Source organism: Crocodylus porosus, unplaced genomic scaffold (assembly GCF_001723895.1).
Source record: "Crocodylus porosus isolate Cpor-Errol unplaced genomic scaffold, CroPor_comp1, whole genome shotgun sequence".
Lineage (NCBI taxonomy): Eukaryota > Metazoa > Chordata > Crocodylia > Crocodylidae > Crocodylus > Crocodylus porosus.
In genome coordinates this window covers 98,102,524-98,126,913 of record NW_017728943.1, presented here as the reverse complement: position 1 = coordinate 98,126,913, position 24,390 = coordinate 98,102,524, and the positions used below count along the sequence as shown (strand labels likewise).

The window sequence follows — 24,390 nt, the reverse complement described above, 5'->3', positions numbered from 1 at the left end:
TCAGCATTGATGGCGGGCAGAGGATCTCCCTCACCTGGACTGGCCTGTCTTGTGGTGGGCATGGGTGTCCCATGGGACTGATGAAAGACAGACGCAAAGTACCCATTGAATAGGTTGGCTTTTTCCTGGGCATCGGTTGTCAGTTGCCCCATCTGGTTCAGCGGGGGTCCAATGTCGCCCTTTTCCTCCAGCTCCTCACTTATCTGAAAAAGGATTTTTGTCCTTGATGCTCGAAGCTAGTTGGAGTTCAGTTGCAGCCTTGGCTTTCCTGGTTTGCTCCCTGCAGGACCTGACCAGTGTAGAATAATCCTCCTTGGAGGTGAATCCCGTCCTCCATCTTTTGTAGGCCTTTCTTTTTAGCCTTAGCAGGTCTGCTAAATCCCTGGAGAGCCAGGAGAGCTGCCGTACCCTCTTGCTGCCTTTCCTCTGAGATGGAATAGACTTAGCTTGTGCATTGAGGATAGTTCCCTTGAGGAGCAACCACTCTTCTTGAACTCCCTTCTCCCTGGTGTCATGGCTCTTTAGGGCCTGACTGACAAGCCTCCTGAGCTTGTCAAAGTCAGCTTTCCTGAAGTCAAGGACTTCCGTGTTGCTGACTGACTTGCCACCTTTACAGCAGATGGTAAAGGTGATCAGCTTGTGGTTGCCAACTTCCCACCATCACTAGGTCACCAATTACATCATCCCCAGTAGCCAGTACCAGGTCAAGCAGCGCTTTGCCTCTTGTTGGCCCATAGACTTCTTGAGTCAGGTAGAGGTCATCCACGCACAAGAGGAAGCTTTGTGACCACTCGGATTTTGCTGAGTGATCCTGCCACAAGATGTCCATCCAGGTAATTGAAGTCACCCATGACCACCATGGTCCTGGAGCACATGGCCTCAGCCAGTTCCTGGGCAAACTCCTTGTCAAGCTCAGGACTTTGGGTGGGAGGTCTGTAGTGAACTCCCACCGTTGTGTCCCCTGTGCCATGTTCCCCATGGATTTTAACTCAGAGGGTCTCCAGTCATCCACCCTGGTCACCAACATCAGCGTGCAAGGACGCATAGCTTTCCTTAACATAGACAGCTACACCCCCGCCCCTTTTATCTACACAATCCCTCCTATACAGGGTATAGCCATCTATACCCGTGGTCGTCATGGGTGGAGTCCCACCAGGTCTCTGTTATCCCTATGACATCATAATTATTTGCATTGAACAGGAGGATGAGCTCCTCCTGCTTATTCCCCCAGCTCCTGGCATTTGTGTATAGGCAAGCAAGTGTCCCCTTAGGGCTCTTACCTTGCCCACAGATTGTACCAGGGCTGGGGCAGAGGTGGGCTCCCTTAAGTGCCTTGGCCCGCTGGCTTTGCAAGGGCTGCTCAGTGGGCCAGCAGTTGTGGTAGTCCCCCCCGTGCCCCAGCAGGCTTAGTTTAAAGCCCGGTGGAGCAGGTCAGCCAGCCTGGCTGAGAAGAGCCTCCTCCCCAGGGGAGAGAGGTGGAGGCCATCTCTTCCCAGTAGCTCGCTGCCTCTCTCACCAAAGAGTGGGCTGTGGTCATGGAAGCCAAAGCCTTCCCGATGACACCAGCACCGCAGTCTTTGGTTGACTACGTGGATCCTCCTCTCCCTCCTCAGCCCATACCCCAAGACTGGGAGGATCAAAGAGAACACCACCTGTGCCCCCAGACCCTTTAGCCCCGCTCCCAGATCCCTGTAGCACCTCACGACCTGGCTGGGAGCGCTCCGAGCCGTGTCATTGGTACCCACATGAATAAGAAGCATGGGATAGTGGTCTGTGGGCTGGAGGAACTTAGGGATCCTCTCCACCTTGGATGCGGGCCCCTGGGAAGCAGCAGACTTCCCGGGCTAAGGGGTCGGGGCAGCAGATTATCCCCTTAATCCCCTCAGGATGGAGTCTCCCACAGCAAACGCTTTATGTTTTGTCTTGGGGACAGCGGGGGCAGTAGCTGCAGTTGAGCCTGTGTTGCTTGCGGGAGCTGGCAACTTAGCAGGCTCTGTTGGAGCAGCAAGAGGTGCATACCTGTTGCTAAGCTCTGGCGGGGCAGGGGTCTTGGTGTGGCGGGCCTTAGGGCCCTTGACCACCTTGGTCCATGCCCCTGACTGGACAGAATGGGAGGTCCCGGAGTCCTGCGTTGTCCTGGAGGGAGACCGTGGTCTACCCTCCGGCTCCTGGGGGACAAGGGCCTGGCAGTAAGAGCCTATCTCCTGCTTGCAGTCCCTGATGGCACGCAGTCTCTAGACTGTGGCCTGGAGCTCTTCCAGCTGGCGCGCCAGAGACCCCAGTAGGGAGCAGATGCCACAAGGGGAGGTGGTCATGCTCCCAGGCCCCAGAGCCTGAAAAAGGGACAGGCAGCTCAAGCAGCCGAGAGCCAGGGGCTCCATCTGCATGGAGCCTGGAACCATGGGCTCCATCTGGTTGTCTCTGAGGTGCCGGTGTGGGGGGGCCACAGAGCCTGAGGGGACCCTCGGAGTGCGGTGCGTGCCCATCTGCAGCCATGCCGCTGGCAGGCAAGCTGGGCTTGAGTCTATCTACCCTAGGGGGCTCACAGGCAGGGCCTCGGGTCTTCCCACGCACCCTCCTGCGCGAACTTAAGTAGCACTTAAAAGCATCTTAGAGAGTACAAACTTTTTTTTTTTTTTGCAAAAAATATATATTTATGTTTCTATACACACACACCTATAACATTACAGTTCTGTCTTGTGACTGATCTGGTTCACTTGACAGTCCATAAAACACATATCAACCATCATTTATCCCTGTTATAATAACCACAAGTGTGCATCTGCATATCTGCATGCCCAATGCTATCTTTTTTAACTGTCACAAACGTACAAAACCACCTCCACTTTCTGTGTCCTCCTCCCCCTCCTTTCCCCAACCCCCATAACCCCTCCATTTCTTTGCCCAATCTTTAATCTATATCGTCTTCATCACTGTCATCTTCCTCTTCACTCACCCCTGCTTTGTTACTATCATTGTCATCCCCGTTGTCATTATCATCATCTTCTTTGGAGGTCTTGTTACTGAACATGCTATGCCAGTCTCTCCTATTCCATGCTTCCTCCACCACTGTCTCCACTGTCTTTTCTCGTCTTCACATATTACACCTACAGATCCCTCGCTCCCATTCTGATGAAGTCCTCAACTGGGAGGTTTGTGTACCTGTTCATGAGCAGGTTTCTGGTCTTCCACAGAAGCAGCAAATGAACTGGCCAAAGCAGGCTGTTGAGGACCCTGGCTACTTTGTTAGGTGTCTGAACAGCACCATCTCCTTGCTCAGGATCTTGATCCCTGCCACCATCATGAGTATGATTACACTCCTCCACACCTCTCTGGTGTACAGACAGTTCAAAAGGAGGTAATCAATCCTCCTTCCTCTCTACACCCACATGCAGAGTGCTCAGCAGGTTACCTGCCAGTTCAAACCTCTTGGTTCTTTCTGCAGGTCCTTGTTAAAGACTTTCTCCCATGCAGCCTTGCAGATGTCACCAGGGAGTAAGTCCACAGGAAACAATCTGTCCCTTGCCTTTGCCACCCCCTGCATCTTATGGTGATATTTCAGGGGTGTCAGGTCTTCTTTCTGTCACTCATATCTGCTCTGTAACTGTTCAAATACACTGTAGAACCATGGCAGCATGTTTGGCAGCATGTACACACCAGCATACTGGCAGTTACCCCGCTAGGAAATGCTTCACAAAGCAGACTGTTTTGGAGTCTGCCCCACCTGTCAGTTTCTAGATCTGGCTTATGCACTCAGCTCAAAGAAAAAGCTGCACTTTGACATCTACTTATATGGAGTACAAAGCGCTGCATGATATTAGTCCAAAGCCAGAAGGCTCATGATTTATCATATGGCTCACTGGACTGGGCTCCAACATAGTAAGTACTATGGGGATCTTGTGGCTGCCTGCAAATTCATCAAGGGGGGGGGGGAGCAAGGAATGGGGGATGTTCCATTTACCAGGGCACCCTTTGGAGTCACTAGGAACAATGGCCACCAACTGACGGAGAGCAGATTTAGGTTGGACATCAGAAAGAACTTCTTCACAGTAAGGGTTGCCAAAATCTGGAACGGGCTTCCAAGGGAAGTGGAGCTCTCCCCTACATTGGGGCTCTTTAAAAGGAGGCTAGACAGGTACCTGGCTGGGGTCATCTGACCCCAGTGCTCTTTCCTGCCCAGGACAGGAGGTCAGACTCCATGATCTTGATGAGGGCCCTTCCAACCCAAACATCCATGAATCTATGAACTCAATTCAATTCATGGCAACCCTACAGCTTAGCACTGCTCAGAATACATGTGTACTCCAAATACTCCCCACAAAGGAGCCATCTGCTAATTAGCCTCCCAAGCATGACTGGAACTGGGTGTTCATCAAGAGTCCTGGAATCCTGCAAAAATTTACATGCAGATGAGGCACACGGCAACCTGGTCTGGCTTCACCTCATTGGGGTGGGGCCACGTTAATTATATGCAACAACTGAGTGACAGACCAACAGAGGGATTCTGGGTAAACTGGGGCCCCATTTGATGATGTTTGCCAGGCATTTAAGGCTGGCAAAGCAAAAGGAATAATTGAAAATGGTAAAGAAAGGTGCAGTTCAGTTGTTGGAATGAAGAGGAAGTTGAAATGCATGTAATGTAGTCTACCATGAAAAAAACAAAACAAAACCAGTTGGCAGTGAGGGGGACTGCACTTAATGAGTACTACCATACATGTTATTCAGATGGGTTGCACTAACTTATCCTTGTGGGAGATTCCCACCAGCATTTCTGGCACCAGGGGAGGATGTTGGAGCTTGCTCTGGCCTCTCCAAGTGCCAGCCTGATATTGCAGTACCTCCAAGCTCAGTGCTCGTTCCCTCCTAGAAGAACAACTGCCCATTTGCTTGTTTTTTAAGGGCCACACAAAAAAAGGGTTCCCATCAGCATGTTAGCTTTTTGTCTGGGATCAACCTGGCAGGGGAGACTCCATGATCACCATCTAGGTAGTTTTCTGAGCGTGAGGCCTATCCCTTGCACTTGGGGCAGGCTAACTCCTGCAAGTTGCTCCAAATGTGGGAAACTCAACTGCACAATTTTATGGTAATGTGGACTGCTTTCTTGCTTTCTCCCTGGCTTGCTCTTCAGCCTTCAGCTAGAAGCAAACAAGATTAGGGGGCATCTGAATCCCAAGATCCTCAGGCCTGCGGCTTGCAGGAAAGATGCTTGTCATGACTTTGGGGAGTATCTGAAGTCCCCAACCAATGGGGCTGGGAGGGAGGATACTTGTCCAGTGGTAGAGCCCCACAGACTTAAACAATTCAGCTCCCTGCTTCGTTGAATTTTGGAACTTGACTCTTGAGATCTGCGCAAGTGAATTTGGAAATGATTTAGCCCGTGAAACAACAACAACAAAAAAAGCATGTTTGCCCCATATATACTTTAGTCATGCTCAATGTTGGCTGCATTTAGTCAACTTCATAGCTGGTTTCCATTACCGATCACCTATGGCTTTAGCAGCAGTTCAAAGATAAGCAATGTATTTAATGTAGTTTTCCTTGAATGAGAAAGTAAAATGAAGGACATTTCTCCCCCCATGGTGATTGGGATGGGAAAGACCTCATCATATAATTGAGTAAATAAGGTATTTATATACTGTATTCAAATCAGCACTCAATTTTCTTTTTGCCTTAGCAAAAAATGTTTCTTCTGCTCATTCACATTTTTGTGGCCATTTTCTATGCCCTCTCCTAACTTGCAATATCCTTATTTAAAGTAATAACTAAATTAAACTTGGTATCCCAGTATCACTTTCACCCGTGTTGTATTGAGAAGAAAAGTCATTTTCCTACTCCTACTCCCGAGTTTATGAATCCAAAGACTATTAATCATTTTAGTCACAGCACTGCACTTGCAGTCCATGTTCAGATGCTTGTCCATCTGAAATTCCTTTCCAGAGTATCCATTCTGTAGGTATGTTCCTAGATGTATAATTATGCATCTGGTGTGAATGGTCTTTGACAAGCAATCCAGATCCCCCTGCGTGACTACCTTGTCGTTATCATCATGAATCAGTCTGCCAATCTTTGTCTCACCTAAAAATTGTATCAGTAATCATTTTATGCTTACTTCCAAGTTTATGATGAAAATGTTCAAGTGTTGGGGTCCTGTAGCAGTGCCTAAAGAAATCCACTACAAACACTCATAACTCTTCCCTACACCCATTACTCCCCACTATCAAGTATTTTTTAGGTCTGTCAGTTTGCTAGTTCTTAAATCCACTGCGTGCATCATGGATGTTATATAGTGCCATTTTTTTTAGATCATGAGAGGCCAATTTGCTCAGCACACCGCCACCAGCCTGGGCTCTGGCCATCCGCTGCTAGCCACAGAGCCCGGGCTGCTCCCAGCACACACCTGGAAGGCTGCAAGCCGCCCAAGCTCCATAGCTGGCAGCAACTACCCAGAGCCTGGGCCAGCTGCAGGGGTGGCACCAGCCTCTTCTGGTGGAATGGCAGGGCTGACGGGGTACCGTGCTGTGAGAAGGAGTAGGGTGGGCTCAGCTGTGTGGGGCAGGCAGCAGGAGCGCAGGTGGCACTGGGAAGGGTAGACTCAGCTCAGTGGGGCATGTGGCCACAGCCCAGGCAGTGCTGGAGGTGGCTACAGGGGGTGGGGGGGGGCAAGTTTTGGGGTGGTTATAGCCACCCCCCCACACACCACCTTGTGCACCAGGCTCTGGAGCCCAGTGCACAGGAGCAGCGCTAGGTGGGGACTTGGGGGACTATAGTCACCCCAAAATTTGCCTTAGCCCCCCCTCGCCCTCCAGCAACGCCCTGGCCACCACTACCCACCCCATGCAGCTGAGCCTTCCCTGGTCCCAACCAGGTGGTTAGTGCTTTTTTGTCTCTTCTTTTTTTCTATTTCTTCTTTTTCTTCCACCTCTTTCTCTCTCACTCTCCCACTCTCCTTTCTCTCTCTCAACACAACATGCTTAAAACATATAAAACAAAGGTAGTACGTGAAATTTTATTTATCACCAGGTTTAGAATATTTAGAAAACCTGGTATTTACTGTGAAAAATGCAGCAACATTTATGATTAACTATCTTAATATGCAGCGCATCCTGCTATGGTACCCCCCACATCAGTTTTGTTTTTCTGGCATGCTGGCCCTCCAGCACCTTATAAGGTATACATCACAGTTTTTTCAGCACAGACCAAAAATGCTTCCCACCCTGTTCTAGTTCATGTTGGGGCTGACAACATACAGCCTGAAGAACAACTGGATCCAGCTCACACCAGAAGAATCAGTAGTGGCAGCAGCAGCCAGGTAAGCTCTCCTCAGACCTGAGCCACGGTTAATACAGCCCAACACTTCAAAACCTTGCTGACTGCAGTTCTAGTTCTTTATCAGTTGAACTGAGTATCAGGTTTTCCATTTTTCTGTCTGGAAGTGATATCAGAATAACTGACCAGATCTTCCCATCTGCCCCTTTTTCAATGTGGGATAGCATTAACCCTCTTCCAGTCTTCTGAAAGTTTCCAAATGACTTAGTTTACAGTAACTTGAGTCCTTCAAGGTGCCTTTGCCCACACAAATCCCACTACAGATACATGAGCATTTTTCATGCACAAGCCCAGTATCTTTAACCAGCTGGGGACACAAGTGGCCATTACACCTTTATGCATCTTACAGAATGGACATAAAAGTGAACCTAAATGATCCACAGTTCCTTCATCAATATAGTTAAGGCCAGATGATTCAATGTGATTGCTACCAATATGACGTATCTGAGAGCAAGCAGGTTTCTCATCTCTGCAAGGGGAATCTACTAGCCAGGGTACTAAATGAAGCATCTTTGCAGCAGGAAGGGGCTGCTGCCAAGGGGTTTCTCCATGTCAAGGTAGATCCTTATAGATCTTTTCCTTAGGAACAATTTAGGTGGGCCTCTTGAGCAACTTGTGTGAGCACAGAAACAAAACTATAGCTCGCAAACTAAGAAAGGAGAAAAACCTGGGAAAACACAGATTTCCCCTTGAAGGCTGGCAGAGTTTCAGCATACAAGAGGTGGCTTGGGACTGAGGAGTGGGAGGAGGGTGATCAGAGGCACGGGTACATGTACATGTGGCTAGCAATGCAGCCAGACAGTGTGGTGGAGAACAGTTCGCTGCAGGTAAGTGTACATGGGGAAGGAGGATTAGGTGACACATGGGAAGGCAGGAGGACATAGGAAACACGTGTGGGAGCTTGGGAGGGCATGTGCCCCCCTAGATTTCTGCACCCACAGCAGGGCACAGGGACTGCAGCCTGGCTGTATTGGCATGGGCAGGAGATGCCTCCACAGCCCAGTGGGCAGGACCCAGTGTGGAAGGACAGAGCGGAACAGGGAAGCTTGGTGTTGCTTTGGTGGCCATGAGGCTCCTGCCAGTGCACAGCTGTGCCTCCCCACTCCTGCCAAACAGGCAGGAAGTACCACATCTTGACAACCATGCTGGCGTGGCACTCCTTCCTGTACCGGATCCCACCTGTTGGGCCATGAAGGTGGCTCCTACCTGGTGCTAGTCCAGCCAGACTGCAGGCCCATGCTCTGTTATGGGGGCAGAATACTGAGGAGACACGTGTCCCCCTATGCCCTCCCAACGTGTCACCTATGGCATCACCTATGCCCACACCCCCACCCCTTGCCCCACATACTCTTCCCTACACACTAATGGGCTGGGGGGGAGGGGGGAAATGAATGGACAGACCACGGATCAGGAGTGAGGGGCATTGGGAGGACTAAGGGGATACAGGTTGGGTGTGAAGGGAATCAGCACGGCTGAGAATGAGGGGCAACGACATGGGCTGGGCACTGGTATATCAGGGCTCCTCAGCACCACAAAACAGCTGGGTAGGCCACAGCTGGACCAGCATCCTGGTGAGTAAAAGGAGCAGGGAGAACTCTGATTTTCCATGATAAAAAAACCAAAATCAAACACCAAAATACATACATATTCAAAATTGATTTATTATAATAAATTGATGCATTGGTAGGCTTCCAAATTACTTTAAAATTGTAAATATAGCAAGACGACATTGTGCTCAACTGATGTGGTGTTTCATTTTAATCTAGGAAAAACATGGACTTTGAGTTGTTTAATCAGACATTTCTGGACTTTTAATCAGAGAGCTTTGTATTATTTTTTGAGAGAGAAAACCAGGATCTTTGCTAGTCTCTTTCTGATACAACTTGAGCATCATAGAGGTAAGAACGGAGGGAGAACATTCACTCCCTGACAGCCCATCCAAGTGTGAGCTGTCAGGGAGCCTGTCCCCTATCTTTCCCATCACCTGATTGGTAGTGGTAGGCAGGGGGGCATTTTTCTGAGAGGGGAACCCTCTTAGACTCCTGGGAAGGTTTCTGCCACAGGAAGAGAGCTCCCACGTGATGCACTCCTTCAGTTTAACCCAGAGGTGTACAGCAGGAGGCAGATGCAGACTGGAGACCTCCTAGAGCCCTAGGATATTTCCAGCACTGAGAGAATTTTGCCCTTCTTCCCATACTGTCCATCAGCTGATTGACAGAAGAGGCAGGGAGACCATTCTCCTGTAAAGGAAATCCTCCTGGAGTTCCATAAGGGTTCCCACCATAGGAGAAAAGCCCCCACCTGTCTACACCAAGTTTTTGTTTTATTTATGTATTCTGTCTGTTAATCACACTAAAGCAGGGGTGCTCAACTTGTGGCCCATGAAACCATGGCATCTGGCCCATGGGGATCCCATAGGTCTTCCCATAGGTCAGGAAAATTGGTGGCAGAGGAGCAGTGGTAATCAATACTGTCAGCCTCCCCTACTACCAAATTCCTGAGGCCAGTGCAGCCTTATGAGGGCCAAGCCACACCCCCCCCACACACAGCATGCTCAGTTGCACCACACCCCCTTCCTCCCCACTCCCACAGGGCTGGCTCAGGGCCAGGCCAAGCCCCCTTCCCCCTACCACACACAGGTGGATCAGGCAGGGCTAGGCCAGGCCAGGCTACAGCCCCTGCCCTGCACTGAATCAGACCCCCCAGGTTCAGACCTGTGGAGGGTCAGAGCACTGTCCATCTGGCCTGAGGAGGAAAAATGTTGGGCACCACTGCATTAAAGCCTCATGGAGGATTTTCCTTCAGTGAAGATTGTAAATTATAGAAGTATTTTTAGCAAAGAAAGTGCAAAATATTTGCAAAGACAGACATATGCAATTCTTAGAGGAATACAATATTTGTTTCCAAATTGCATAAACAGCTGAAGAAGACTGGCACATTAAAAGATGCAATTTGTCAGTGGGTCTATTCATTGCACAAAATAGGTACACTGGAGCCAGATTCCATCTTGCATTCTAAGGTGAAAGTTTGGAGAAGGGGGCAGGAGCAAAGATAACTATTTGCAACCCCTTTGCAGCTTAGCCCATAAGCATTGGTCAGAGAAACTCCAAAGCTTGCAGTAATGTTATGGAGCCATCCTTTCATATCCTGAAAGTCCCTATGCTGTTGAATGCAAGAAGGAACAATACTAAATCAATACACCAAGAATTACTCTGCATGGGGATCCAGGCTACACATGGAGACTCTCAAGCTGAAAAAAAATTCACTTAGTTTTAGCCCCTTTCATATCATAAAAGTCCTGGACTGGGTTGCAGAATCAGTTCCTGAGACTCACTGATTTTGTATTCTGTAAGCGCTCAATAAATCCACTGACTTAAAATGGAAATTTTGGATGCATGAGAAAAACCATATTAGCTACTATACCGTATCTGGAAAAACATCCTATATTTAGTCATTCAAATTAAGTTAATACATCAATGTGAAAATTCTTACTTACATAGCAAAAACAACCCCAGAATTTTGAAAGGAATTGGGGGTACGTGTGTAGAATCAAGATGATAATCCATTCTATCAAGTATTTTACAGATGCTTGATTGTTCTCAAATCCAGCTTGAAGAATCTTGTCAAGAGTCTCAGTCAAAAAATTCTAAATAAAAGAAAATTAGACAATAAAGTAATGTATTCTTTTTTAAACTGAAAGGAAGTTTCAGAATGTTGCTAACCTTGAAGACCAAATTTTACAAGGATATTTTTACCTAAGCGGGGCAGGGAAGCTCACTGGGCTGGTATGTAGTAGTGCTGGGCACTGCGTGAGCTTTCCCACCCCGCAGAGGTGCACCACTGCTCTCACCATGCTCCTGGGAGGCAATGGCACTCTGTCACCACACACCCGCACATACCCCCTAGGACTGGTCCAAGTACCCCCGGGGTATACATACATCCAGTTGACAACTCCCAACTTAGATGCATCCAATGTCTATATATTGTATGTTCAAAGTGTGACAATGTAATATGCAATGGGAGTTCAGAAAGAAGTATGCTGCAGAATTGCTGTTTCAGTCTTACCGGCCAAATCTGTTAACCTCAACGCAGTAGAAAGTGTGTTTTTTAAAACCATATGATAATATTTTAAGGAAAGGAAAGGAAGTACTGTTTATATTTAAAAGATAAAACTGAATCAACAAAATGCATCTTATTTGCAAACAATCACCGTTTTATATAACTATTTATAGCTAATATAATATTGAGCATTACCTGTAATAGGGTAGTGATACATGAGTGTTCTATTATTAAAACTGTATTGCACTGCAGTACATTTGGGTCATCATTCTTCCTCTTCTAAGGACTGAACATAGCACCTGTACAATGCTAACAGTTTTCACTGATCTTTAAGATGGCTTCTGGAGCTATATTTTAGACAGAACAGCCCACTGTATTTTTAATCATTATGACAGTTTACTCAAGCTATGCCAGGTATTCCATTAAAAAGAAACAAATCCAAACAAGTGCTGCCGTTTTAAAAAGCGATTCCTAAACAATCTTAGCATCTAAAAATGTAATATTTTTATTAAATGAAAACCAGCAGTTAACGCAGTTATTGGAAATATGGGGTTTAAGAGCACCAGTCACTCCAAACTTTTAGATTCGTGAGTATTCATAATTCAAGGGCTGCAAATAGATCCAACCTAGTCACTAGGGCTACGAGAAACAGCACCGCTTCATTTCGACTTGTGTTTTGCCATTTTGAAGGGACAGTGTTTCATTTCGCTATTTCGAAGCACCGTTCCATTTTGTTCTGTCGAAGCTGTTTTGCTATTTTGACACATTTTGAAGTCTCACCCATAGGCTATAATGGGAAATCACAAAAATGCCTACAACTTTTGCCATTTCCTAATTCGAATGAAAACAGCAGGGATGGTAGCCCCTACTGAGGCCACAAAGCCTACCAAGTTTCAAGGAGATAGGCGGAGGGGTTTCTGGGAAACTGCACCTCAAGGTGCTGACGAGCAAAACTTGTGTCACGTGTGTGTATTATGGTGGAGTGAGGTAAAAGCAGCAGGCATGGTAGCCCCTTGAAACCTGCCAAGTTTCAAGGAAATGGGTGCAGGGGTTTCAAGGAGATGGGCGCATAGGTGTTGAGCTGCTGGAAGACACGGCTCAGTAAGCTGACCCAAGGCACAGAGAAAGCTCAGTTCAAACAATGCTTTTTATGCTGTTTTTCCGTCCCTCCCTCACAGCATGGGATTGGAAGGGACTTTGGGGAAGTATCAGTCACTGGCCAGCTACATGTTCAATATGAGAGCAGTCCTTCCCCCCTACTTCCCCCTCCCTCTCCTTAGTTTCTGTTTAGCTTCAAGCCTAGTCACCTCCTTGTGCCTAAGCACAGCCCTCCACAGAACTGGAACTCGTGTACAAGTTCCAACATTACTACTGTGCATGCAGATAATTGTAACAGCCAGCCTTAATTTAAAGAGATAAGCATTCAAAGCACAGGTGGTCTAACAGAATTTTCTTACTATAAAAGTCAGCTAACATGTAATTTCATGTTGCAGGAGTCAGGGTTGCATCACGTAAGACTTTGCAAATAATCAAACCAGATGGAATAATTTAATAATGCATTTAATTTACTAAACATAACTCTAATTTAATATATAGTTAGAAACCTTCTAAAAGTCCTAACACCAAAAAATCAGAAATAATAAGGGTAATACCTGATCTAGCTTTGGTAAAAGAACCAACAGTGTCTGCCACAACCGGTTTTTAACTCTGTGCTGTAAAGAGTTTGCATAATAACGTGTTCTAGTTTTGGATATCAGTTCATCCTGCGAAGAAATGCAACATAAGAAGAAATGTTTTAAACCTGTAAAATTAAAAAAAAAATGGAACACTATATACATAAGTATTGTCTACTAAAATATTATTTTGAATTAAGCAAAATGTATTATCTTAAGTTTTTGATTCTTCAGAATTGTAGTTTGAATAACACACAACATAAAGGGAGCCAGTAAAAACATTAAGCAAGCTAGTAGCATATTTTTGTCTTTGTAAGAGCATACAAATCTTGTGTGTCAAGATGACAATCTTACTTTGAAACAATGTTTCCAAGGATGATCCAAGAGCAGTACCTAGAGCAGTGGTCTCCAAACTTTTTTTTGATCGTGCAACCCTATCAGTAAAAAAATTTTGAGCACGCACCCCCAATATATGTATATTTATATAAACAGAAATAGAAGTTCTAACATTTTCTTCCCGCACCACAATGGATCGCCATGTGCACCCCACTTTGGAGACCACTGACCTATAGCACACAAAAAATGTAAACAGAGAATCCTAGACAGAAACCCCTACTTACAGGGATGCACAGGTAAGAATCCATGCTCTACTTTAGGTTTAGGAGTTTGAAAACTGAGTTCAGCATTAACATGTTTGCAATTACTCATCTCTTGAATCTGAATCAGTTGCAAACTAGTTAAAACAGATATTAACTGGGATTCATCAACAAAAAATGACAGGAGAAACATGACAGAAAAAGTTGTACACAGCTTGTTTATGTGGCTTTAGGTCAGGTAAGTATTTCTATATATATTCTGCATTATATCATTAAATATTTTATTGCAAGGACTATTTCCTTGACTAATTTTTTATAGTATTCTGGTAGCTCAGTTATTATAATGGAACACAAACTTAACTTTTTATTTAGCTCATCTTATTTTTTTCACACAGTAATAGGGAAGGTCTGGCTACCTGAATGCTTAAAACAGAACTGTGCCATATTTCTTTGAGCAAGCCACTGACAGATGAGACTGAACCTGGAAACTCTCTGGACCTAAAAGCATAAGCTTCTACTGCCTGAACTTCGAGACCCAGCTCTGTTACTTCTTATTGTTGCAGTAGCCTTGTTAATCTCCATCTCTTTCAGGCAACAGACAGGGAGAATTGTCGATTACACTATGATCACCATTCTCAGCAGCATTAACTCAGCCTGTCAATAAATCAAAGAAACCACCTCATCCCTCACATCCTCTCAATGCTACTTCCCCTAAGCCTTCTTAAATAAATCAGTTTCAGATCATGTCCAGATCATCACCCAGTCTGGGCCATTTCACACTGAAAAACGAACAAGTTCCAGGGTTCTGAGACTTTCAAAAACTGTGCTGCATGAAGCCCTTTTGTATAACAAAGAGAATCCAACTCAAGCGTTTCTGATGAACAACTGAGGTTTCTATACCTGTGGGTACTGTTTGGAATTGAGATAAAAATAATAAAATCAGAGACATTCAACTTTTCAGCAATGAAATAATGAACAATCTGCTATTACAATCTGTAGTTTTTAAGAGCTAGACAGCTGGATCCTACAGCTAAATTTGCCATGGTAGAAGCATCAGACCTGTGCTACAAAGTAAAAAAGTTCATATTTTATGGCCAAACAAGTGCTCCAAGCAACAATTTAAAAATCTGAACTCAGACCTTCAGCTGTGACATTCTATACACAATTCCACAAGCTGGGGACATAGCCCTCGACTCCTACACACACTTATGTCCAACTTTGACCTTTATGCCAGTAAAATGCAAATGCAGAAAAATGGGAATAACAGAGATGATCATGGACAAAAAGCTATTCAAAATATTAATGAATATTCAGATAATTTTTAGCTGTAAAACACTGGGGCCGGAAGAAAAGAAGTGAACATTGGATTTTCCCCCTCACCCTACCAAGATGGAATGGACAGACAAGTGAGTGCATCTATCTGGAATTTAAGTTTACACAACAGGTCTGTAAAGCTGTAAAAGAAAATAAACAATAGTTCAAAATAACAATCCCCAAGGATGGCTCAACCTAGCTTAGGAGTGAAGTTCCCAAAGTAGCTTTAAGCTACCATTGTATTCTTTCATCTTTAATCCAGCTGTCCACTACTCCAGTTCCTGAACAGAAATTAGAGCATCTTAAAGATTAAACACCAAATTACACCAACGGGATCTCTCACCATGTGCAGTGGTACATGGAAGGTACAGGCTCAGCCCCAAAAGTAACTACCAGAAAGGAACTTTCATCGGAGTTTAAAGCATCACCAAAGGGTCTTCCTAGACATGGGTGATGTTCTGGTGGCAAATACATCAGCTCCTGATTAGCCTTGTGCCTTGCTGAGGCAGAAAACAGTTCTGGTGAAGATTAGGATTATACCCATCCCAACCCCAACAGAATATTATTGTTTTATTATAATCTATTAGCCAATCTTCAAGGAAATGCCTACCCACAACCTACAGCTTACCAGACATAACACGTACTACATAACATGTTAAAAAGTGCTGATTTTGCCTTGCTGTTCCCAGAGTACAAGCAACCAAAATACAGATTCTCAAGCCAGTGATGCTTCTGATTGGAGTGCAATAAACTCAAAATAGCCCACCACAAACAGAGTAACAAGCCAGAACCTGGCTATTCAGACTGCTTCAGTTCTCGCTGAATAAACGCTGATCTCACCTTTTGGCAAAAATATAGCCAAAATATAGTCAAACCACAAAAACAAGGGTTTTTGTAGAGGCAAAAAGGTATAGAGACACATAGAAGTAAAAGCTATGTATGGTTTAAAAGGAGGTTTTAACCATTTCACAGTATTACTTTAATTGTCAGTATCTTATATTTCAACTAATCATTAGTAGAATGCATTTTAAAAAAATAAATATTTACTTTATCAAGGAGTTTGGTGACAAGGTCTTCTACAAATATCTTGTGCGAGTTATTAGATTCATCCAACAAACACAGGAATTTGATGACACAAATTCGCACATAATGCTCATCTCGGTTCGTACTGTAAAACAGTTTAATAACAAAAAAGGAGAATAAAGTTATTTACAAATGAGCACTATAGAAAAAGCAGAGTTGAAAGGGATTTTATAAGGTCACCTAGCCCAGTCCCCTGTTGGATCATCTCTGACTACACCATCTGAGCCAAGTATAGGTTAAGTAAAGATTAAGTGATATAGCCCATGGGCCAGATCCAGCCCACAGAGGAGCTTTGTCTGGCCCGCAAAGGATCCCTCAGTCCCACCTGGCCCATAGGCCACCACAATAATACTACCTCAGTATTATTTTAAAAGGATATAGCTATTTACATATGCAGGTGAATACCTACATTTTGAAGAGTCACAGGTTTCTAGGTTTTCCATGCAACAACTGAAACACCTACTATTGTTAGGGACCTATGTAAAATGCACTTTTGCAGAAACTGTAAAAAAAGGGCAATCATTTGCAAAATTAACTTAAAAAATATTTAATAAAAATAAAACATAGCCCACCTGGGAGGAGAAGGCACTGGCTGACAGGGTGACATGAAGCCAAGATGGCAGCCACCCTCTCGTTCCCCCACCCCCTGGGGCCTCTCTGCCAATCAGTGGCAAGGGAAGGGGCCACCACCAGGAAGTGCCCATGAAAATCAGCTCTTTGTGCTGCAACCAAGCTGCAAAAATTCTTTTATCTGGTGGTGAATTAACTACACAATGAATTACAAGGATGGAGTACATCTACAATTATAGAACTGGAAAAAACACATCCTGACAGTCTTCCAACTTGGAATTAACAAGGGAAGTGTAAGTAAGTCCCTAGCAATGGTGGGTGGGTACCACAGAGAAAAGGAAGTACATCTGACACCAAAGACCAAGTACTTGTACAGCCCTAAAGCTTTATGTAGTAAAACTGCCATATTTACTCAAATTTAAGATGAGCCCCCAGTGGTGTTAAGTTTCCATGTACAGAATTTAACTATTGAAGGGTTGTCTTAAATCTGTCCTCAACTGTTGCAGCAGAGCACACAGGCAATGGGAACAGGCAACAGGCGAGTCAAGTGGCTCAATCCCTGCACCTCACCCCCTGTCAACTATCTTCCCTATGTGCTTGTGCACCTTATCCACTGCCCCCTGAAGTACATGTCCCCCTCCCTGTCATTTTCCCCCCCTTCTACCTGCCCCCAGTACCTGACCCCTTAAGTGCCTACCCCTACAGCTCCATCCCTACTTTGGCCTGTGGCGCATGGTTGCTCCAACCCAAACCCTGGAGCAAGAAGTGGGGTGGGTAAGCAGGGGGGCACATGACACAGACACCTTGTTTTACATTCGAGTAAATACAGTAAACTACAAATGCTCAGAACCAGAGTTCAAAGGTTTGTCAATCAATTACACTGAAAAGTTACCATATACAATGTGATTTCTTTCAGTTGTGTGCATCTGACAGCTTACTTACTTAAAACTTCTATTTTTCTATAGCAAGAACAATACATTTTAAAAATTATAGCTGCCCACTGAATTTGGCTTCTGTGACAGCCATTATTCTATCCCTGCTTTCCATACTCATGAACTCATCAACCAACTCAAATATCACCATTCTCTGATCTCTACTGTAAGTTTTTTGACCACGCAACGTAAGACTACTCCTGCAGAGGCTTATAAACATGAGTAGTTTTATTGACAACTGCTCGCCTGTATAAAAAGATATGCTTCCACATAAATTTTTACAATAAGAAGGCTCAAGAAAGTTAGTCATTAAAAATTATTCATACTTAAATTGTGATAAGCCAAAAGTGTGGTCTAGAAAAGACTTAGAAACTTGACATTCAGAATTAAAGGTCAGTTTTAACTTCCTCTGCTGCTTAGCTTTATGAAAAAAACACATCATCTGTGTCATTTAAAATGGGTATATTATTAACGTCAAAGGGATATTATAAAATTTCAATTAATACTCTTAATATGAAGTCTTCAAATGAAAGGCTGCGAATGCAAACAGTCATATTGCATTTGTTAACTAAAATTCCTATAACTAGCATGTGAATTATGACTTACGGAATTTCGGAAACTTCAGTAATTTGTAGAAAAGAATTATCCTTACAAGGTGAGTTAAATGAGTTTTTCCCAACTACTAAGAGCTGCCAGCAGCAGTATGTGCATGAAATGTGAAGTTTATTAATGTGTTCATAAGAATTTGGCTTCAAAAGAAAAACAATATAATTCCAAGTCTCAACATCAGTGAAGGATGCAGTACATAATATTACATATTACAAAGCCTATTTTTTTTAATGCTTACCTTTCTGTGACAACATTTGCTGCACAATTATCTCCAAGATTTTCTACAAAGGCATGTACATCCTGAATAAGTCTTTTCATATGAAAAATTATGCAAAAGAGAATGAGAATATAAAATTAGGAAACTAGGAAACAAAAAACCAGATTCTAAATCCGTTACCTATTTCAATGGAGGCCAACCTTTTTGGCATGTGTCATTAATTAGTCACGCACTCTCAAGTATCACTGCAATCCCCTTTATCTGCTCAATCTACTGTTCTTTTTTGCTCCCAGCCTGATCCGATGCACTGCTTTCAGCTTTCTGCCTTGTCTGCCACTGTGCTGCCTGTTCCCTCCCCAATCTACCAAGTACCACACATGAAGGTTGCCTCTGCCACTTGTGGTATGTGTACTGTGGTATACGGACTGTCCACCCCAACCTATTTTGTAACAAATACTAGAACACAAAATCACAGCCATAATGCAAAGCTAGTATTTTTATACCTTTGATCTCGCCGGAATACAGTTCCAAAGATACAAGCCTCCATAAGAAGTTCACTGTATTCTCCAGCATTTAAGAAGGGATTCTCTGAAATGTGTGTGTCATCAGAAGTAGAAAGTACCCAAGACTGACAGCAATAGCCAAGTACTATATTAAAGACTCCTGTCCTTGTAGTGGACATTTCAATTAGTCTGCTTATCATCTGAGAAAGGGATCAAAAAGAGAGAAAGAGAGATCAAAATTTAAATTCCTAATAAAATATGTACATTCTCTGAGTGTACTGCAGTAGTATTCTAGTACGCTGGGTTTGCTTCTCGCCTGCATCCAAGATCTGCTCGGCATGTATACAAACATTCATAACTGTCTGGATTCAGTTTAAACGCAAGAAATTTCAGGCCTAAAAAGCATAAGCCTTTTAAAAAAATTAAAGGAATTTAAAAAGGAAGCAGCTTAGTTGTGGCCAATGATATCTAATTATCATTTCTTCTGAGAATGGCGTAGCAAACCATAATAAGATTTAGAGATGGCAAGATAATTTATGAAATAAGGCCATTTAAAAAAAAAAAAAAGACAGTTCTTTGTTCCTATTATACAGCCAGTCACTTTCACATATGAACTTGTCTTTTGTAAATGACAAAAACTGTGAATGCCTAATAAGAACTAAGCTACCTCAAAAGAAGGCTTTTTAATTAACTCTTGGATCATATTCTAAAGGGGAGTATCTTTCATGTAATTTAATCATTCTAGAAATATTTCCTAACATACTTACAAAAAAATCCAAACATATTAAACTTTCTTTACAAAATGCAAAGAAGATGGTTGTTGGAGGGAACTAAATTATTGTCCTCTGATTTGCAAAAAGCAATCATTTGGCTCAGTAGTTTAAAAAGGATTTCCAATTCCTTCCTGAGACAATAGGGTGGGAACCCATCCCATAAAAAATAAGTTTAAAACCTTGAACAAATAACATCAATATGGACACAAGGGGGAAAAAGGAAAAAACAGAGGAAATAAAAAATAAGCAAAGTGCTTTGAGCACCTCTATAGAAGCCTTTCTACATTTTATTAGAAAAACAACCCATTTTTAGCTCAAAACACCCATGCCCACTTTTGGCTAGTGTTAAAAGGCCAAATGAATGCACTGTAGCACACTGAACGCACTGTAGTACGTGGACATTTTACACATTTTAGCTGCATTTCCTAAGCTAAAAACTGTATGTATACCGTACAGGAATCACTGGCAAGGAGCACTGCCCAGAAGGGAGGTACGTATGTATGTAAATTGACACCTACTTAGGACTTTTATTTCATTTCCTTATGAAGGTGTACAAAGTAGCTCGGACCAGATGCCTTTAGTTATGTGACTTTCATTACCTCCTTGATGCCTGTGGTCATTGTATGTCCCACTGGAGACAATGGGATAGATGTCACAAAGACTCAAGACTCTCAACAATAGCTCAATTTTATACCTTGACATGGATGTGTTTAACACTAAGACAACAGCTACAAATATTTAAACAAATGATATCGGGGGGGGGGGGAGAACCCAGAATGGCTACAGCTCATAGGTTCAGACAACACCAAGTACGTGACTGCCAAGTGTGGAGGCCTGCAGAGTAGGAGACCAAACAGAGAAATCAGATATCAATTTCTAGTATGTGGAGATATTTTACTTTTATAGACTGAGGCAATAATCCATCTTCTTTCAGCTAGGACTTATACAAATGTTGCAACTGATAACCTTATCTAAATACTACTACGTTAATATGCTACTACACTTAAATTTTAACATTTATTGAAGTGCATTTTTAGGAGAATAAACTGACAGGAAGGAAAATAAATGCCCGTAAAAATTAAGAATACACTATCCTATTTACTCAATTTTAATATTAGGATTTTTCCCCATTTAACATGGGAGCAAACCCTTCACCTTAGAATCAGGTATAAGAGTGATTGGGGATGGGGTAGGCATCTGCTATGGCTCAGACTCCAGCCCCTAACCAGGGTTGAGGATGCAGCCACAGCCACTGCCTGAGCCCCACATCAGATCTAAACCCTACCATCTCCCCCCTACAGCCTCTTCTTCCCCCTACCATGTCCCACCTTTATGCAGCCTCTGTACCCCTTACCCTTGCCCCACATTCGCAGGCTCCGTCCTAGGGCACTAAGCACAACGCCAGCCCAGCTGTTATGGGGCCTGGACTGGGGCCATGCTCCATGCCCCTGGCTAGAGCAGGGATGGAGCCTGCCTGCATGCAGCAAGGATAAGAACAGGTGGAGAAGCAGGAGTGGGGAAGAGTGGCCCTGACACTGCATTTGGGGGGGGGAGGGGGAGGGAGAGACAGGCACAGCCAGGGAACAAGTTGCTTGACCTCCACATGCTACCTGCATCCCTGCTGCCTGCCCACCTGCAGAGGTAGGAGATGAATTACAGCCAACCATCCAAAAATAGATTGTATACATGGAAAATAATTAAAATGATGTACTGCATCCTTCATTTCCATGTACAGAATCTAATTATTGGGGGATAGTCTACATTCATCCTAGATTTGGGCAAATAAGGTATTTTAAAACTATGTCCAACATCTATGCATTTATATAAGAGGATAAAAAATTTTAAAGAACCTAAATTTCCCATTTTACAGTGAACTTGTTTTCTTTGCCATTTTGTGGCCTCTTAGAAGGATACTTCAGTATGCCACAAAAACATACCATCTTCTGTTACACTCATTACCAAAGCATCTAAGATTATCTAAAGGAGACCTAGGACTCTTTTCCTTCTCTACCAACAGTAGAAAGACAGTGAAGTAAAAGATTTGTTCTATGCATCACAAACTGACCATATCCCCTGTCAGCTAAACATGACCATAGGCTTAATAAAAAAAAACCTCAACATTTATCCAACTACCACACAGTTGTACTGGAATACAACAAAAACTTCCTAATCTTACTTAAGAAAGCACCAATAGTCTCAGATTTCATACTGCATGTCAATTTTTGGCACATGGTGAATTTTAAATTCAATTTTTAATTAACACGTCAAGAAAACCTTCCCAAATTTTCACACACACACACACACAAACAGAAGAAAGAGGAAACACTGTAATTTACACCAGATTGGACTAACAGTCATTAAATAATAAATTTACCATCAATAACTTGCATAGTGATATCAGGGGTGTGATGCCCTTAAGTTTTATATTCAATACAAACAATAAAAAATTATCTGGTATTAAAACACAGGAAAATAGGAACATTCAGTTAATTCTAAATCACCTTTAAGTCCCATTAGCCTAGTGAAAATTATCAATGGTTACTAGATGACTGAAGGATAGGAAAATACTTACCTCATCAAAATCAGAAAAGATTAATTTCCTGTCTTTCAAAATGAAAAGCAACCAAACAGGAAGGCACATAGCAGAATTGGCTCCAATATTACACTCATCTTTAAGATGAAAGAGTCTTTGCCTACAAGATCATGGAAACATTTGTAATCTGGAGCCCCAAAGGAATAGGAGTCTCTAAAGCAGCAGTAAATGATGGCTTTATTAATGGTGAGCAGTACAGACAGATCTTATTCCAATCGTTAGTGATCTAAGTGGCACTTAGGCTTCTCGGTGTCTAAGCACAAGCCTCTTCCTCCCTGGTTCCCAGCCCTGCAAAACCTTTAACACATCTTTTGTAGCACACCTTATTTAGCCATAAGGCCACGTAATAAAAGCAGAACCTTTTTGCATTAACAGTTGTTCAGGGACTTGAGCTAGATGGTTTAGGAGCATACTTAAATACCTTAAAACATACCGATTACTAATAGATGGAACAGGACCTGGTGCTATATGTGCTTTAATCAAGTTTCATAATTTCTTGTACGTTAATATGTACATACTCTTTTTAAAAGAGATCTGCATTGATGCACTTTTCCAAGATAAAACTGGTCATTATAAAATTTGGAAATCCTGGACTGATATGCAAGATTGTCTGGTCTGTATGCAAGATATGGAATACTTAAAAAAGTGCACTAATCAGAACAAAAGGAACACTGTATTTGTCTTCATTAATCCAGAAGACACCGGATAGACAGAGAGGATAACCACTAGGGCTATGCAAAGCTTCTTCAGTCACTGATTCCATTCAGCGGTGATTTGGCCCGATTCAGCAGCCAAATCTCTGAATCCAAACCTCTGAATCAATTTGGAGAGATTCAATGATTCAGATGTAGACACAGCTTTAAATGTTTTTTCTACATACCTCAAGGTACCAGACAGCTCATGAGTGCTGAGATGGTGGGACAGATGGAGCATCCCCATGGAAGCACTGGGAGGGAGGGGGGGTTCCCAGCATGCTCAGCGGCAGACCCAGAAGTGGACAAGAAGCACTTCCGTCCACTTCTGGGTCTGCTGCAGAGCACACAGAGGATTCCCCCCTACTCAGCGACTGGTGCCTTCTGGGTCTGGGACCAGCACCTGGGGTCCGCCCGTGGCCAATTGCTAAGTCAGGGGGACCATGGGGAGAGGTCCACAGCCAAGCACGTGGGAGGGCCCTCTGTGCTTCTGTGGGATACTCTATCCATCTCACCACCTCAGCATTCATAAGCCACGCTTGGTACCTCAACGTATGAAGAAAAAACACTCAAAGCTGTGTCTATGGCTGAACCTGCGTCGAATCTTCAGATTTGGATTCAGCTGAATCGAATCAGGACAGTGATCTGAATCAACAAATCGAATCGCTGTCCCTCGATTTGGGCCAAATCTGAATCGAATATGGCCTGTTTCACACACCCCTAATAACGACCTGCAAAATGAAAAATACAGAACCCTTCCTACCATGAAAAGGAAAACTGGATGAGTCAAACCATAATCAGATGTAAATCCTCTTACTTGTCCGTTATTATACTGAACCCAGCTCACATTGGTAATAACTAAAATCAGTGCCACCCAAAGATTCTCAAGTGAACCTCTGTGAAGTCATCTTTTCCATGTCATTCACAGCAGTCTTCCCTCAATCACTCACTAATCCCCCAATAGAAAGGTTCAGGTGACAAAGCATTGAACAGAAGTAAAAAAACAGAGCAACCATCTCTTATCCCTTCCAGATGGGGGTTGGAATTACACTGTACAGCTATTTTGAAGATCCTTTGGGCCCAATGTTCTGAAAACAGCACCTTTTTCAAGTGAAAAAAAAAATCACTTAATTTTAAGAGGAAAAAATTACAACCATGTTTTAAAAAAGAAAGATGTCTCAGGCTAATAAAATAGAAAGAGATAGTTAACAGTCTGAGTCTGAAGTCAGGCAGAAGGTAGAGCAAGGTAGCACCTTAAAGACTAACTTATTCAGAAAGGCATTAACTTTCATTGGAAAAAGCCTACTTTGTAATAGCATCTGACAAAGTAGGCTGTCACCTATGAAAGTTTGTCATTCTGAACAGAATTGTCCTTCAAGTTACCACCCATGCCCTGCCCTCTTAATGCAATCAGCTAGAGTTTTACAAACATTTACCAAAAAAAAAAAAA

At 43.5% G+C, this 24,390-nt stretch overlaps 1 protein-coding gene across 1 annotated transcript in view; it reads right to left on the bottom strand.

The window, feature by feature from the left end:
- Positions 1 to 24,390, bottom strand: part of TARBP1 (TAR (HIV-1) RNA binding protein 1) — a 97,792-nt gene that overhangs the window by 22,244 nt on the left and 51,158 nt on the right. The window contains exons 20-24 of the mRNA XM_019548618.1: positions 18,883 to 19,082; positions 18,401 to 18,472; positions 16,016 to 16,136; positions 13,038 to 13,148; positions 10,823 to 10,972 (exon numbers count right to left, since the gene is read on the bottom strand). Coding sequence (XP_019404163.1) covers positions 10,823 to 10,972; positions 13,038 to 13,148; positions 16,016 to 16,136; positions 18,401 to 18,472; positions 18,883 to 19,082 — 654 coding nt within the window. The remainder of the gene's footprint in view (positions 1 to 10,822; positions 10,973 to 13,037; positions 13,149 to 16,015; positions 16,137 to 18,400; positions 18,473 to 18,882; positions 19,083 to 24,390) is intronic.